This window comes from Leptopilina heterotoma, unplaced genomic scaffold (genome assembly GCF_015476425.1).
Source record: "Leptopilina heterotoma isolate Lh14 unplaced genomic scaffold, ASM1547642v1 Lhet_27, whole genome shotgun sequence".
Lineage (NCBI taxonomy): Eukaryota > Metazoa > Arthropoda > Insecta > Hymenoptera > Figitidae > Leptopilina > Leptopilina heterotoma.
In genome coordinates, this window is record NW_025110978.1 from 2,125,303 (window position 1) to 2,144,175 (window position 18,873).

General features: G+C 23.1%; 1 protein-coding gene across 2 annotated transcripts in view; it reads right to left on the reverse strand.

Annotated features, from left to right (window-relative positions):
* The window catches only part of LOC122503703, a 63,806-nt gene that overhangs the window by 20,614 nt on the left and 24,319 nt on the right, over window positions 1-18,873 (reverse strand). For both annotated transcript variants that reach the window (XM_043614350.1, XM_043614349.1), the window contains one exon: window positions 2,659-2,831. In XM_043614350.1, the coding sequence (XP_043470285.1) occupies window positions 2,659-2,831 (173 nt within the window). The remainder of the gene's footprint in view (window positions 1-2,658; window positions 2,832-18,873) is intronic.

Here is an 18,873-nt window from a genome sequence, read left to right on the forward strand (position 1 = left end):
ACAAAACCTTCAATTTTTCTATTTCTGTCAATAATTTCTTTTTAAATAACTTAATTATTGAAGAATTGTCATAAAATTATTACTTATAAACTAATTAATGAATAATTTCACTTAAATATTTCAAAATTAATTGAATTATAAAAGAGTTGCGTTTACAATTTTCATAAATAGATGAACTTCAAAAGGTTATTCGAAATTTTATAAAGATTCAATTTTGAATGAATATAATTTAAAATTTTAAATAACTTAGATTTTTGAAAAATTTTAATAATTCAAATCTTCTGAAATTAGTTACATTTATTAATACCTACAAATTTACTTAATTATTAAAAATAATAGATTTATAGAAGAATTTTAATTAAAAACACTAAAAAAAAATTGAATTTTGGAGAAGTTACAAATAACTGCCGAAATACAATTATTTTCAAAAGTATAGAATAAAATTCTTTGCAAAAATTCAATTATGTTCAAACATTGTTAAAAATTCTCGCAAAAAATTCAATTATATTTACAAATAACAAAATTCTTCTCTAAAATACAATTATTTTCAAAAATGTTAATAAAATTCTTGAAAAAATTTCAATTATATTTTCAAAAATTTTCCTCAATTCAATGATTTTTAATATGTAGGTACTATTGTAATAAAATTTCCCAAAAGAATTCAATTATTAAAAAAAAAATTTAATAAAATTCTTGGTGAAATTTCAATTATTCTAATAAATAATAAAAATTCTACAGGAATTCCATTATTTAGAAATTTTTTATAAATTTCTTTGTAACAATTCAATTATTTTCATATATAAAAACATTTTTTACAGGAATTCAATTTTTTCCATAAATAATAAAATTCTTTTTAGGAATTCAATTATTTTCATAAATAATAAAACTCATCGCAGAATTTCAATAATTTTTAATACAATTTTTATCGAATTTCTAGAAAAATGTAATAATTCTTAAAATTGTTATTAAAATTCGTCAAAAGAATTTATCAATTTAAAAATTTGTTAATAATATTCTTTATGAGAAATCAGTTTTAAGAAACATTCCATTATTCAATAAATTATTTATTTTTTTAATTAAATAATTGATTTCTCGTAGAATTTTCTATTTATTAAAAATTCACTTCAAAATTAAATACAATTAAAGTTTTTGATAATAATTGAATATTAAAAGCATTATAGCATGAATTTATAAAAATAATTGAATTTTGAAAAGGTTTCAAATTAAAATCTTTGAGAATCTGATTTTTCATACTTTTAACTTACAAAATTAATTTTTTTGAGAAAGTTTAATTGAATCTTTTTTGAAATTATTTGCAGTTTAATTATTAACATTTAATTAACATTTAATTATTCTCATAAATAATAAAAATTTCACAGAAATTAAATTTATTTATAAATTTTTTCTAAATTTCTTTGCAATAATTCAATTAATTTCATAAATAACACAATTTTTTACAGGTATTCAATTATTCTTAAAGATATAATAAAATTCTTATCATAGAAATTCAATTATTTCCATAAATAATAAAACTCATCGCAGAATATCAATTATTTTTTATATGATTTTAATTGAATTCCTCGAAAAATGTAACTATTCTTAAAAATTCAGAAACATTCAGAGAGAAACATTCAGTTATTCAATAAATTATTTATTTTTGTATTTAAAGAATTGAATTCTCGTGGAATTTTCTAATAAAAATTGATTTAAAAATTAATTTCAATAAAAAATGTAGATTATAATATTGAATATTAACATCATTATAAAGCATGAATTTTTTAGAAATAATTGAATTTTGGAAAGGTTTCAATTAAAAATTTAAAAGTAATTGAAAATTGGACTTTTTCTTTCTTTTCACAAACAATTCTGTAGAATTAATTTGTCTGAAAAAGTTTAATTGAATTTTGTTTTGAAATTATTAGAAAAAATTATTAAAAATAATTGATTTACAAAAGAATTTTACTTAAAAATTGTAGAAAATAATAGTTGAATTGAAATGATGGAAATAATTTTGAAGAATTTAGAGTAACAATATTCTTATAATATAAAATGATTATTTTATTATTCGGTCATCTTTAATTATTATAAGTTGTCGAATTTCAAAAAAGGTTTGAATTTGCAATTTTTAAAAATCGTAATTCCTATTGAAAAATAATAAAGATTAAATATTTATTTAAAAATGAATTTATTGATGTTTTCGAATAATTTTACATTTAAAGAAATTAGTAAATAAATGTAATAGAACATTTGTTTGAGCGTATCTAATAATTTTTGGAGTGAATCAGAATATTCTTTAAGGTCAGGGAAAAAGTGAAAATTTTGTCTGGAAATCAGAAAAAGAGCAGGGAAGAATAATATAAAATAATTTTTGTGGCAACCCTGTAAATATATAAATTTAAAAACTGCAAAATGAAATAGTAAAATTTTACTCTAAGAATTAGTGGAAATTTTCACTAATTTGAATTACTGGATAACTTTTTCATTAATTTAAATTTAGAGAGCAGCATTTATTCCAAAAACATTTCAATTTTCGTTCCTTTCGTGAAAGTAAACACTCTAAGGGTTCGAATGTGAAATGCAAGTTTTCATTCATCGAATTATTCCGAGGATACCTAATATTAAATTTTGAAAAAGAGGAAAAATGATTTTTTGACTTACCATGGTTCCGGGAATGTAAGAGGGCACAGTTTCAAAGAGAGCGAGACTCGCTGTATTGGCAGATATGACCACATGTATTGTCAGAAAGAGGCTTCCAACCGTAGCACTCAATCCACCGCAGAGGCAACATAGAACAACGTATTTCTTGCAACAACCACCCTCGCTCGTGTGACCTGAAAAATACATAGAGCAAGCAAACATTAAAAAAAAGAAGAAAAAACCTGCACAATCTGACATAACAAAATACAGACCCCATTCACATGTGTCCCTTATATGTACAATATATAGAATATATATATATACACAGAGGACAATTCATGCGATCTTCCTTTAACAGAAAAATATTTTCGAATAAGATTTTTCAGATATGGGGACTGTGGATTACGCGAATGAGTTCACTTGAATAAAGCTTCACTCGAGTAGATTAAGGTTTACAAATATTTGTACGTATTCCGGATTTATAAGGACTTTCAACTTTGGGAATTTAGACCATAAGTTAGATTATATTCGTTGAAATGCTATATTCTCAGTTTATTGTTGAATATGTATTTTATTTTAAATCTCAATTTTTCGTTTAGAAATTTATTCAATTTCATCAAAAGAATATTTTTGAATCTTCCCTGCATATAAAACTGTCTGAACTATTCTTCTGCTTTCTAACTTCAAACAATTTTTTTGATTAAAGAAGTATTTATGTTTGTAGTTTTCTTTTAACTTTTTTTTATTTTTATACAGAAATTTTCTTTGGAAATACTAAAAGTTATTCTGGAAATTTCATTTACAATTTTTGGACAAAATATTCCAGTTAGACTAAAATTATTTCAATTATTGAAAAGTATTCCACTTATAATAAAAGTATTCCCATTAGGCTAAAAATATTCCCGTTAGACTAAATAAATATAATAAATAAAAAAATACAATAATAAAATTTTAATATTTTTGAAATATTAACATTTTTCCACAAAACATTGTATTTTTTGCCATTTAGACAAATGTAGAGAAAAATTTGTTTAATTTCAATGATTTTCAATATCTACTATTTTAATAAAATTTCCCAAACAGAATTTATTATTTTAAAAAATTATTAATAGAGTTGTATGCAAACATTTTATTATTTTCATAAATAATAAAATTTCCACAAGAATTCAATTATTTTCAAAAAAATTAAAATTCTTCTTATAAAATTCAACTATGTTAAAAATTTGAAAACATTTTTGTAAAAATCCCAATTATCTTTATAAATAACAAAATTTTTCTCCAAAGTTCAATTATTTTCATAAATGTAAAAAAAAATTCTTGTCCTAATTTCAATATATTATTTTCAAAAATTTTTCTAATTTCAATGATTTTCAATATCTACTGTTTCAATAAAATTTCCCAAAAAGAATTTATTATTTTAAAAAATTATTAATAGAATTGTATGCAAACATTTAATTGTTTCAATAAATAATAAAAATTTCACACGAATTCAATTATTATTTTCATAAAAAATAATTTAAAATTTTAAAAAATAATAATTGAATTAAAATGATGAAAATAATTTTGATGAAGTTACGGTAACAATATTCTTATAATATAAAATAATGATTTTATCTCTCGGCCATCTTTAATCTATTAGAAAACATGAAGAAATACTTTTATAAGTTGTTTAATTTTAAAAAGATGTGAATTTAAAATTTTTAAATGTCTTAATTCCTGTGAAAAATCCTGTTCCAAAAATAAGATTAAAAAGAAGAATTGTGCAAATATTTTTCTTCTTTTTCTAAAACAAAATAATAATTTTGTTAAAAAAACTGTGTTTCATAAGCAAAAATAATGCAAAATAAATAAATCTTCTATCTCTTAATCACAGTTGTTTAACAATTTTCTAATTTTGTTTAGAAGTAATAAAAAGAACAAAAATCTGCATAATTTCAATTTGACAAAACATAAAATTTAACAAAATTTTAATCTTTTAATGAAAAGAAGTGACAAAAAATTCTGATAATTTCTATTTTTCATTAGGCTGCGTCTACAATAGAAAAAAATAATGTGTAATTTGTAGTGTAATGTGTATTGTTTTTGGCATTGACAACTGTCAGGGGGAATTACACTATATATTACACAATTTCCTAAACATTATTTTTTCTATTGTAGACGCAGCCTTACAATTTTTAATTAATTATAAAATAAAAATAATTATAACATAATAATATAATATACAATCTATCTAAAGATAGCAAAAAACAAAAGAAACATTCAAATTTTTATAGTTAATTTTTATTTCACTAATTGTTTAGACATTTGCAAAAAATTTTACTTGGCGGAACTTTTTGCATCAAAGATGTTTTTGTTGGGTTTCAACATTTATAATAATTTTCTCCTGAAATATGAATTTTTCAACAGTAACTGTTAGAACAAAATGTATGATGAAAAATGATGACAGATGTAATGAAGCTTATTGTGATTTGTAGAAGTGAGTCTAGTTGCAAAAACTTTTTTTCTACAATCTGGTTCTCCTTCGATGGTTTTCTTTCAATATCCACATGCCTGCATTGCAAAGTATTATATCGTTTTAGAATTAAGGTTGCTCTTGAGAAAAATTTTTCTTTCTTTAGAAAAAAAAATAAAAAAAAAAATCTTTTGCGCACAAGAGAAGAGGTATTCTCTTTCTCTCACTCTGTGAGCTCACAAGAAAAGGAGAGGCTTCGTTAACCGGCTGTATATAAATATGTTAGGATGCGTTCCCTCAAGATCAAGAAAAACGCAAAGGGATAATAATTGTCCTCGCGTGAGAACCATTTTATATCCAGTTTAGCAATATTCTAAAGTAGGAAAGAAAAATTTAGCCTCAACATTTTTTGATAATTTTTTTTCTACACTTTGTATTGATCTTTTAATTTTTTTTTTAATTTAAATTTATAATACTCCAAAATAATATAGTCGCATTTTCATGTCATTTTATTTATGTTCAAGAAAATATTTTTGTTGTTTTTATTTATTATTTATTTTCTTTCTGTTTTTATTGTATCTGACTTTTCAAATTAAGAATATTCACGGAAAAAACCTCAAAATTTTGAATCATCGAAATTTCAAACAACGAATTTAGAAATTTCAAACCATGCAAATTAGAAAATATTAAAACTTTAAATTCCCTTTTAAAAAAACTGTATTCATTGTAAACTAAAAATACGGTGATATGAAATTTCGTAAAATTTGCAAAATTTCTGTAAGATATTAAAAGGCAAAATTGACCTCGAGAGAGAGATTTGTTTTTTAGTGGGTAAAAAATGAAATCAAGTGTTGTAATTTGTACCGTCCAATGCTGTCACTTTGGATAATGACAATTACCCTCCAGAGAGATATTTAATATCTGGGAAAGTTACACCTAGGGAAACTGTTGAGCACTAATTTACTTTCGTTTAACGCGCCCTCAAGGCGACAGTTTTTATTTTTATCACTTTTTCAAATCTAATCTCAGATTTTTATTAAGTCGCAAGTTAGTATCCTAAAATATGGCAATTGTCCTTTAGGCAATTTTCATGTTTTTAAAAATAATTAAATGTTTGCGTAGAATTGCATCAAAATTTCTTTTAAATTATTGAATTTTTCTGCAAAATTTTATTAAAACAGTAGATATGGAAAATCATTGAATTGAGGAAAATTTGTGAAAACAATTGAAATTTTGACAAGAAATTTATTAAAATTTTTGAAAATAATTAAATTTTAGAGAAGAATTTTATTATTTATGAAGATAATTGAATTTTTTGCATGAATTTTTAAAAAATGTTGAACATAATTGAATTACAGCGAAGAAATTTATTATAGTTTTGAAAATAATTGAATTTCGGCAGTTATTTATTGTAACTTATCTTAAAAATTCAATCTTTTAAAGTGTTTTTAACTAAAATTTTTCTATAAATCCAATATTTTTGATAATTAATTAAATATATTAATATTATATTATATTTCGGAAGAATTTGAATTATTACAATTTGTCAAAAGTCCAAGTTCATTAAAGTTTTTAATTAAATTCATTAAAAACTGAAACTTTATAAAATTTCAAATTGAAACCTTTTGAAGTTCAAACAAATTACGGGATTTATGGATCTAGTTCGAGTTCTGATGTAATAATAATTTTTAATAATAATTTTAATTTAATTTTTTGTTTTATTTAATTTTCCCCAAAATTTGCAATTTATATTAGAAAATTTAATTTCTACGAAATATTTGTAATATTACAAAATTTTCATTAGTTGAAGTTTAACTACCCGTTTTGGTGTATTTTCTTCATTAAAGTGCATAAAGTATAAAATACTCTCGTGTCGTTAAAAGTCATATTATTTCTGCATTACCCTTTATCTTCTTATGCCACCCTCTGACCTTCATATCTCGTTAGAAATCCATGAAAGGGTGTTTATTGAATATCATCACAGTTTATTTTTACACTTACACATTTATACGTGAGGCAAATAACGCATGTATAAAGTTCAAGGAAATCAAATTGAGGTGAAGCATTTTATATATATATATATATATATATATATATATATATATATATATATATATATATATATATATATATATATATATATATATATATATATATATAATAGCACACACGTGCTTTGATTCAATTTTCTCTTCTTTTTCTATTATTTTTTACAACTTTTCGGTTAATGCACCCCTTTTACGACTAAACTCGAAGGGGAGTGGCCACCAGATTTAATTTTCCTTCCGTGGCACTGAGTGAAATACTTTATTAGTTTCTTTCAACCATTGTTATCACTTCACTTCTCTATATATGATGAAGATTGATTCTTTGATTTCCAGGGGAAAAAGTTTGTTTTTCAATTCAATATAATGACTGTATTATCTGAATGCGAATCAGTTGAAAAAATAACTTATTTGGTAGCAAAAAAGTAATTAATTACACTGCGAGAAAACTATTTGAATAAAACGAATTTTGATTAAAATCTTTGCTACACTCAAACGTATTTATATTTTTTTGTGTTTTAATAAATTTTTTGAAAATATGAACAGTAAGTGAATGAATGAAAGAACATTCAAATTATTATAGTTAATTAATAATTAACTTTTTTATTATTTATTTATTTCTTTAAATAAATAAAAAAATTCATTTAAAGTGAACTTAAATCTGTACAACAAAAAAGGATTTTGATTTAACCGAACTATGTTCCATTCAATTTATGGAGAAATAAAAGACACAATTAAATTTTCTATTTGACACTGCAATAAGAGTGGAAGGTTTAAAAGCTTTTCTTTTAATAACAATTTCTGTTTTCATTCAATTCGTCGATTATTTGAAATTTTACTTCTGTTTCAATTGGTAGAATTTTTTATTTTTATAAATTTAATTCGTTAAAAAGTAAGTAAATTAGTTTATTATTAATTAATGTTAAGCATTGTAAAATAAAGTAGTATTAAAAAAATAAAAAATCGAAAATATTTAACAATTATACTGAAAAAAATTAATTTGATTCAAATATCAAAGAATATAAAAATATATTAATAAAAAAAATTGAGAAGAATTATTTTAAAAAATTTTCAAACTCAGAGATTGAGATAAAATTCGAAATTTCAGAATGAAACCCAAGTGTGAAATTTTACTCTCTCAGGAGTGTCTGATTTTTTCCGTATTTTTCGAAAGATTTTCCCCTCTTTATAGTTTAACTTCTGCATTTTAAGATGAGTGCTCTTTTATATTTTATATCTATAAAATTTAACTCCCATTTTCACGCACTTCTCTGCAATTTTTTCCACGTGACTGATTAATGTTTCCATTTATAAAGATGCACACAAGCATTTTCAAATAAGCAACCTGTGCACACGCAAGTGCTTTTGGGTTTTTCGCAGGTATACAGTATACACGCAGTCACTGCAACTTTATTTTCTTTCGTAGAAAAAATCTCGCAGGTATATTTCTCTATACTCGTTCACTCTCTAAATTCGAAAACTTTTTTTCTTTTTTCTATGAATAAGAAAACTCTTGGGAGGTTGAGTCCTTTTCTTTTCAATGTCCATTATATCACACGACAAAACGAAAAAAAAGAAGAAAAAAAAATGTTGCATGAAAATAACTATAGAATTTGATGGAAAATTTGTTTGTTTGAAAAATTTTAGGACCGCATGTGAAGTTGAAAATTGTCACACCCGAATACGCTTGTATTTAAACATTTTTAAGGATCAGAGAGAAAAACGTGCTGACTCTCTCGATTCATCGTTTTCTTTACGGGTTTACAAGAGAGTATCAAACGTCTTTGACATCTCACGATCGGGACAAAATCGTGACGTTCAACCTCAGAGAGTGAGAGAGAGAGAGAGGAAGAGAGAAAACATTCTTTAAAAGGCGGTGCCAAAGCTGCAGTACAGTTTTCTCAAGCCCAAGGCGATCTTCTCTCCTCCTTTCTTGTGCAGTGAGAGAGAAAAAAAACCAAAGTGTCTTTTTATTTCTTCCCTCTTTCTTGGGCTATTATAAAATAACATGGGAACACTGTATTTCGTTGAGTAAATTGTCATTTTTGTCCTGAATAGATCGAGTATTAACAATTTGACTTTTCTCCCTTCACTGGGGAATACAATTTTTATATATTGTATTTTATGTTATTTTTTTCTTTTTTTACTATCTTTTAATATTTTCTTTTTATTACTTTTTATTGCACTGAAAGAAAAATTTATTTCACTCAAATAACTGATTGCTTGTCTATCATCAAATGAATATTTAGTTGAAACAAATCATTATTATTTAAATCAAATAAAGAATCAATAATAATTAAAGAACAATTTTAATGAAATGTTTCAAAATTAATTGAATTTTAAAAAAGTTATCTGGAACAGCGATAAGTTTCTCTAGAATAGCGAAAGTCTTAACTGAAACAACTAAAAATTTGGCTTATCTAGTGAAATTTGTAGCTGTTCCAGGTGAATATTTTTTCGTCAGGAACTTCAAAAGGTTTTAATTTGAAATTTTATAAAATTTCAATTTTGAATTTATTACAAGTTTTAAGGAACTCAGATCTTTGAAAAATTTTAATAATTCAAATTCTTCTGAAATTACTTAAATTTTTTAATATTATATTCAATTAGCTATTAAAAAAATGGATTTATAGAAAAATTTTAGTTAAAAACACTAAAAAAAATTGAATTTTGGCGAAGTTACGAATAACTGCCGAAATTCAATAATTTTCCAAATTGTATAATAGATTTCTTTGCTTTAATTCAATTAAGTTGAAAAATTTTTTTAAATTCTACCAAAAAATTCAATTATCTTTATAAATAATAAAATTCTTCTCTAAAATCTAATTATTTTCAAAAATTTTAATAAAATTCTTGTTAAAATTTCAATTATTTTCACAAATTTTCCTCAATTCAATGATTTTCAATATCTACTGTTTTCATAAAATTTTATAGAAGAATTTAATTATTTAAAAGAAATTTTGATGATATTCTGCTCAAACATTCAATTGTTTTCATAAACAATGAAAATTCCACAGAAATTTAATTATTTACAAATTTTTTTTATAAATTTATTCGCTATAATTCAATTATGTTCAACATTTTTTAAAAATTCATGCAAAAAATTCAATTATCTTCATAAATAATAAAATTCTTCTCTGAAATACAATTATTTTCATAAATTTTAATAAAATTCTTGTCAAAATTTCAATTATTTTCACGAATTTTCTTTAATTCAATGATTTTCGATATCTAGTGTTTTAATAAACTTTTGCAGAAAAATTCAATTATTTGAAAGAAATTTTGATGCAATTCTACACAAACATTTAATTATTTTTATAAATAATAATAACAACAATAATAACAATATTAAAAAAAATTCACAGAAATTCAATTGTTTACAAATTTTTTCTAAATTTCTTTGCAATAATTTAATTATTTTCATAAATAATAAACTTTTTTTACAGGGATTCAATTATTTTTAAAAATAATCAAATTGCTTTCAGTAATTCAATTGTTTTCATAAATAATAAAAGTCATCCCATAAATTCAATTATTTTTAATACAATTTTAATCGAATTTTTCGAAAAATATAATATTGTTCTTAAAAATTTTATTGAAATTAGTCATAAAATTCAATTATTTGAAAATTAGTTGATAAAATTCTTTATGAGAATTCAATTTCAAGAAACATTCAATTATTCAATAAATCATTTATTTTTGTATTTAAATAATTAAATTCTTGTTGAATTTTACTAACTAAAATTGATTTAAAAATTAATTTCAGTTAAAATTTTAGATAGGAATTGAAGTCACCGCTAGATGGTAGTTGAATTGATAAAATCAGATTGCACGCCACCTAATGATGATCTTGGTGTTCTCAAGTGGAGAAATTGCACCACCATTTTATCCCTCAACAATTGTTTTTTCAAAAAATAATTCTATTGTGAGAATAATTTAATTTTTCTTTCAGTAAAAATTTAAATCAGTTTTTGAATTTCCTATTAAAATAAAAAGAAATTCTGCTTTAGTGAAATTTCCTATTCTATATAGAATTTAAGAAAATAGTGTCAAGAGAACTTTTTGATTTCATAATGGAATGGTCAAATAAATAAATAGAATTTTACAATTTGTTTACTATTTTACGAAATTCAGATTTAGAGAGTGGAAAAAATTGTAAATAAAGAATCGAGGAAATAAATTTGGAAAATTGATAGAAAATTGATGGAAAATTGTCGCAGTTGAATATAGTTAGGAAAATGTTTGATTTGTCTAGATTAATACAAGCATATATAGTAAATATTTGGTTGAAGAAAGATTTATCTGATAGTGTAGTAAAAAAAAGCAATTATTGGAGTTTAACGAAATCTTTTTTCAACGTGCGTCACTGATAAGTAAAGGTGGGAAGAATTGTCGTCAGATTGACGACGGAGCCAACGCGTTTATAAATACAACTCTTCAATCAATAAGTACAAACGAGTAAATGTGTGTACTACAATTATTTTGACTTTTACACGTTTTCACATGTGGAATTTTATAAATTAATTCTCTAAATTTGAATTAGTATAAAAATGTTTTTGTTTACTAATTCAAATTAGTGATTAACTTTTTGCTTTTGAATTAGTAAATTCTCACTAATAAATAGTAATTTCTACTAAATTATTAGTAAAATTTAAATTTAAAATTTACTAATAATTCAAAAACAAAAAGTCACTAATTCATATTAGTAAACATTTTTGATAATTCGAATTTAGAGAGAAGAACATTTTTTTAAAATTATAATTATATAGAAAATTATAATTTATATAAAAGTAGAGAATATAATTCTATTAACGAGTTTTATGTAAACATAAGTGTAATAAAAATATATTGTGAAAATTTCTGTCTTTCAGTACATATTTTTTTATAAAATAATGCAAGCGGTGCAAAATTTAATTTTATACAATCACCGTCCTTCAGTTACTGGGGGAAAATTATTTTTAAAATGTCAAATATGGAAAAACCACCATATGCGACGACGGCATTTTATATGCAGGGAATATGTGTCTAAAAATGAGTATCAATAATCTTCTGAGTGACATAATATAAATGAAAAAGTTGTAAAAATAGACGTGCTTGGATTTTACACGAAGTTATCAGGCATTTAGGAAAATGCATTATTTTGTAGAGGAGAAAAATGTTATCAGTTATTGTGTATATATATATATATATATATATATATATATATATATATATATATATATATATATATATATATATATATATATATATATATATATATATATATATATATATATATATATATATATATATATATATATATATATTCCGCTTTTACATTTTAGTTATAAACATTGTTTCTTTATTCACGAGAAAATTAATAATGTAAATTTTTGGATTGGAATTTTCGCAGCATTTTAGCTCTGATTAATTTATTATTATATTAACTAATATAGATCCAATTAAATAAATAAAAAATTTTTTAAAGTTATAAACTAACTATAAAAATTGGAAATAATAAAAAACATTTTTAAAAATTCAAAAAAAATAAAGTTATGTATAAGATTGAAATTTATAAATTAAATTTAGATAGTAATAATAATAAAAATAAAATTAATAATAATGATAATATCAATAGAACTCAGTTAACATAAAAATATTAAATTAAAATTGTAATGAAGTAATATTAAAAAAAAGTGCTGGCGTAAAATAAAAAATTTTTTTTAAATAAAATTTTTCTTATGTATTTTTTTGTTTAACTTCGAAGCATATGGTATTAATTTTTATGAAAAATTTAATAAAAAAGCATTAAATTTTTGATTAGGTATATATATATAGTTAAAATTCTATATTATTACCATATAAAGTTTACTGTGCCTCATTAAAAATTTTTATCACTTTTTACATAATAACATTATATATTATCATAAAATTTATTATATTCCTATATTATATCGAATTAATACTCTGTATAATATATATTTCCATTTATGAAAATTTTACAACAATTGAAATAGAAAATTAAATTATAATTAGAAAGAAAATATATACTTTTGAGATACGTATTTTATTAGAAATTTCTGTTATATAATAAATTCAACTCACCTAAAAATATTTTCGGAATATTTTGTGAAATGAGTCTATAGGGAAATTTCTGAGAATTTTCCGACGTTTTCTTTTATATATATATATGTATACACTGCTGAAAAATGTCGAAAAATTATCAGATAATTCCTGTAATAATAATTATATATTGTTGAGAATTTCACGGAAAATAACAAACGGGACAAGCTCTTTTGTAAATTGAAGTCATTTTTAACTAAAGTTTTAGTAGAAAAAGTCTTTAAATTAACTTGCAACATTTGACTAACAGATTAGTGAAAATTTTCACTAATTTAAATAAATTTTGATTTTGTGCTCTTTTATATTTAAAGAGAGTACTTACTCTCCAAATTTGAATTAGTAAAAATGTTTACTAACTTGAATTAGTGACTGATGTTTTGCTTTTGAATTATATTTTTACTAATTCCAATTTAGAGAGTATTTCCGGTTTTATTTTAAATAATTTTAAAAATTATTAATTAAATAAATGTTAGGTTATTAAATGGCTGAAAAATTAGATGAATTTCGATTATCAATTAATGAAGAAGAGATTTAATAATTTTTAGTAGAAAACTGCTAATTTGATAATAAAATATCTATTAAATGAAATAATAAATTTCCACTATTTAAATTGCCTATTAGATATTTTACTATCGAGTTAGCCAAGTTTCCTATCAAATTAGTGGTTTTCTACTATAAATTTAGTAGTTTTCTAATGAAAATTATTAGTAAAATCTTTACTATTTAATTTTTAAGCGAATTAGTTACATTGAGAAAACAGCATGTTTGAATCAAACATAATTATCTTTGTTATACAGTCAACCAAAAATTATTTTTGATTCAATGTATAATAAGTTTGATTCAATAAAAATGATGTTTAATTCAATTATAAAGTATGTTTAATTCAAACATACTTTTTTGGTTGGCTATGCTTATTTTTGAATTAAAAAAACATTTTTCTCAGTGCAGTACTCTTAAATTTGAATAATTTAAAATTTTAATTTTGAACTTATTCAGATTTAGAGAGTATATTTCTATAATTGAGAAATTGGTATTTGAGAATATTAGAGAGAAATTGAATAAAGAGGAGGAAAATGATGGTATATAATATAATATATATTAAAGATAGTTGAGTTGATCAGCATACCGCAAGGGTGAGGATAACGAGATCTTGGAAAGTGCGCGTGGTTTCCTGGATGAGGTAAATGGGAGTGAGAATGTGAATGGGCTCCCATTGAAAAGGGGTAACCTCCGCTATCCACTTCCATTTCAGCCCCTAAACGGCACCGCACAATTTGCAACACCGGAAATCCATCCATTTTGTCCCTCAACAAATATTTCCTGGGATATTTCAAGGTTGAATTATTCTTCTTCTTCTCCTTTTTCTCCTTCTTCTCCTTTTTACAAGTTTCTACTTTCTTTTTCTCTAATTCCCTTTCGATCGATCCATATTATTATGTCATCAATCTTCTTTAGAAAGACCATTTCCGGTACGTTGATTTCTTAAACTGTCATTAGGTCAGAAAAAATTATTGTAACAAGATTTTTTCTTTTATTGTTCTTTTTGCATATTTTGGCAAAATTCTTTTGTATATTTTGACAAAATTGATCATTGCTTAGGAAATTTTGATTTTTTAAAAATTTTTATTTTCAGTTTGCTTATAAAACAATGATTAATTTTGACCTTTTTTTGGAATCTTTTCCACCATCTTTATTTCGCATTTTTTCTAAGGATATCAAATTGAGACAAAAAAAATGTATCAAAACGTTGCTTCGCAACAATTTTGATACGTTTTTTGTCTCAATTTGATATCCTTAGAAAAAATGCGTGTGCAAAATTTATAAAGTTGCTTCTCATATTTATTTATCTCATTTGGTACTAATTAACTATCAACAAATATAACTAAATAAATAATTTCACAGGTTGAATTTGTTAATAATTATTTATTATTATTATCTTTATTTTTATTATTATTTTATTATTATTATTATTATTATTATTATTGTTATTATCATTACTATTATAAAAATCAATAAATTTTATTAACTAATTTATTCTCAAATATTAATTGATTTCTTTATAAATTATTTATTTTTAATTATTACTTATTTTAGTTAATAAACAAAATAATGAAATAGAAACCTAATAATTTGGTGAGAATTAAATTTACTTTTTTGATGGTAAATAAATAAATAGTAATAAATGTTAATGGTGAATAAAGAAACTAACAACTTATGTATAATTTAATTTTAATTAAACTGTAACTCAAGTTAATTATCAGCAGCGAATTAATATCAGAATTTTAATAATAAACAAAGTAATCAATACCTAAGCAATAAATTTCTAATGAAAGCAAAGTAAAAATGCAATAAATAGACTGATTAATTAACTAACATAAAATCATTAATAAAAAAAAAGAATGAACAATATTGAAACTACTAAAAAATTAAATTAAATTAATAACTAAAACATAATAAATAATAATTAAAATAAACATTAAATAAATAATGCACTGTATAAATAGTCTATTAATAAACAAATAACGCTATGAGTAAATATAATTTTCAACAAAGATGATCAAATAATGAGTAAAATATGAAATAAATAAAAATTGAAACCACTAAAATATCCCGTTAATATTCTAATAAATAAATAAAATATAGGTATAATAATAATAATAATAAAATATAAAAATAATATAAAAATAATAATAATAATAATTAATAACTATTCATAAATAGAGAATAAATAAATAATCTATTACATAAATTATTACTAATAAACAAATAATGAAATGAATAAATATAATTTTCAATAAAGACGATCAACAAGCGAATGAAAAGTAAAAATAAATAAAATAATAAATACAGTAAATAAAATACAATAACTAAAAAAATATATTATAATAATGAATAGCTATAACAATTGTTTATAAATAAACTATTAACAAACAATCAACGTGATAAATAATTATTAGTAAATTAATAATATATCGAATAGATACAAATTCCAATGAAGATGATCAACAAGCAAATAAAAAATAAAATAAACAAAAAATAAAACAATTAATAAATAAAATAAATAAATGAATAATAAAATAAATAATAAATGAAAAATAATGAATAAAAAAAACGAAACTAAAGTTAAATAATAAATAAAGTAAATAATAAGTGAATTAAACAAGTATAATTGAATAAATAATCAATTGAATAAACACTAACTAAATATACTGTCAACAATGAAAAGTAAGTAAATAATGAAACAACAATAATAACAAAAAAAGCAAATAATTAAAATTTAATTAAGAATTAATTAACTTTTGTATTACAAACGTTTAATTTGCAAATTGAAAATATTCTATATTTTTGTTAAAAATACTTTTGAATTTTAATTTTATCAAAAAAATACTGAAATTATTGTACTCTTATCAAAAATCAAGTCTCATAAAATATATATACATATGTATATAACGAATGTCATAAATCGAAAACTAAACTTTACACATATATATACTGTACTAAACCCAGTGAACTGATAAGTTGCATCGTGCAACTATAAATTTAATTACTTTATCAATACCTTCGTCCCTTATCTCTAGAAAGCACCATGAGAAAGCAACTCTATAAATTTTACACAAAAAAGGCAAAAGCAAAAAACAAAAAAAAGCGAAATATAAAAAAGTAAAATAGGAAAAAAGGAAAATACAAAAAAGTAAAATAGGAAAAAAGCAAATATAAAAAAGGAAATTACGAATAAAGGAAATATAAAAAAGTAAATTACGAATAAAGCAAAAATGCAAAAAGAACAATGTAATTAGAAGAGAAAATTATTAATACCATATTTGGAAAATGTTTTCCTCCTTATTGTATATATATATATATAAATATAGTTTTCAATCAAATTTCTTCTATTCTAAATTCTCGATATGAAGAAATTCCTGAATTTTTCATTGAATTCCTCTGAAAAATATAATAATGCAAAATTCCTCGTACGTGCGGACGGCAATTTCCAAAAAAGAAGCTCTTTTCACTCTACTCCAGAATTACATGACTTTCCACGTTAATCACACAGAATACTATTCCCTCGTAAATGTAGTATCAGGTGTCGTAAAATAAGCACGTTGTCAAATCCAAACGTGTCTTTTTATTCCTTTTTCAAAATTCTTAATTACAAACCCGAACCTTTTTAAATAATTTAACTAAAGATGTGCTTTTTTAGCTACTGTAAAACATTTTTCCCCAATGCTCTTTCTCTCTTCTTGTTTTTGTTGTTTTTTTTGTCACTTATTTTCACTATTCACTGTTTTTGTTTCTTTAAAATAATCAAATTCACAAGAAATCAATCAGTTGGACTTGTTTTGTTTTTTAATTGTATTCTCGTTGACAAGTGTGTCATTGTCAGTAGTCCATGCGGTTGAAAACGGGAGATGAGAATCGAGAGTGTGTGTGAGAGAGAGAGAGAGATGGGAGACAAGTGCCGGCAATATTGGAGCTTGTGATTTTTCCTTGAACATCATCCCTCGGTAGGGTGATCCTCACGTTTGGCGCGAGCCGAGTCTTCGCTCAGACTACAACACGCCACCACCACTGGTCGATATATTCTTTGGAAAATGAAAACGAGCGACGCGACACGAAGCGGCTGTCGGGGGCAATCTCTTGTTACCCCACGCGGGGGTGTTGGAAAAATGCACCTCTACCCCTGGAGGCGAAGGAAACCGACTTTGTGGGTAGAGGGAAAATTCTCTGACTCTACAATGTCGATAACGTGCGATAATTTCCGATAGAAGATTGGCAGTTGATGATAACATAGAGAATAGTGTTTTTCAGGGTCTCCTTGTGCATGATATGGAAATCGAAAAGTTTTGCTATATGAAAATGGAGAAATCCGCATCTTTGGTGAATGTTTGTCCCCTCCTCCTCTGTGTCGCTGATATCGAGAAACTTGGAATGATAACGAAGAGTTTTACATTGACTCGAGGAGAAGACAATATTCTCTCTCTATAGATGCACTATGTGTGTATATGAATGGGAAAATGTATTTCCAAGATAAAACAATAGCCGTCCAAGACAATATAATGTTGCGACAATTGCTGCGGGTTATATTCTTTTCTCATGTAATATTAAAAATGAGTGTGAAAATATGTCGTGTATTTTTCATTGAAAAATAAAAAAATGACCGCATTTTCCAGTCAAATTGCAATTTTTTTTGCGTAATTGTTATTGCGAGGTAATAGCACGTAATAATATATAAATAAATACAATAAATATACGAGTGGGAAGGAAATTCTTTTGGTAAAAGAAAATACGCATTGTTGACAGTAAATTTTATGCTGATAATAGGGGAAATTGTATTTTTATGTTTTTTTTACAATTATACAGGGCTCGATCCCCACGTCAAACGATTCTACGGAAAGCGCTCTACGGAAATTCCGTAAAGAATTCCGTACGAAAATTCCGTAAAAATTTCCGTACGGAAATTTTGCAAATATTCCACATTGTATAATTTTAGTAGAGTTTCCGATAACTTTTAAATAAAAAAAAATAAATAAATAAATAAAAACCTGTTACCAACTCCAATTGGAGTTGGTAACAGTTTAACGTAGTTTTTATCAACTAAGGATTTACTTCTGTGTAAATTTATAATGAAAAAAGAATTAA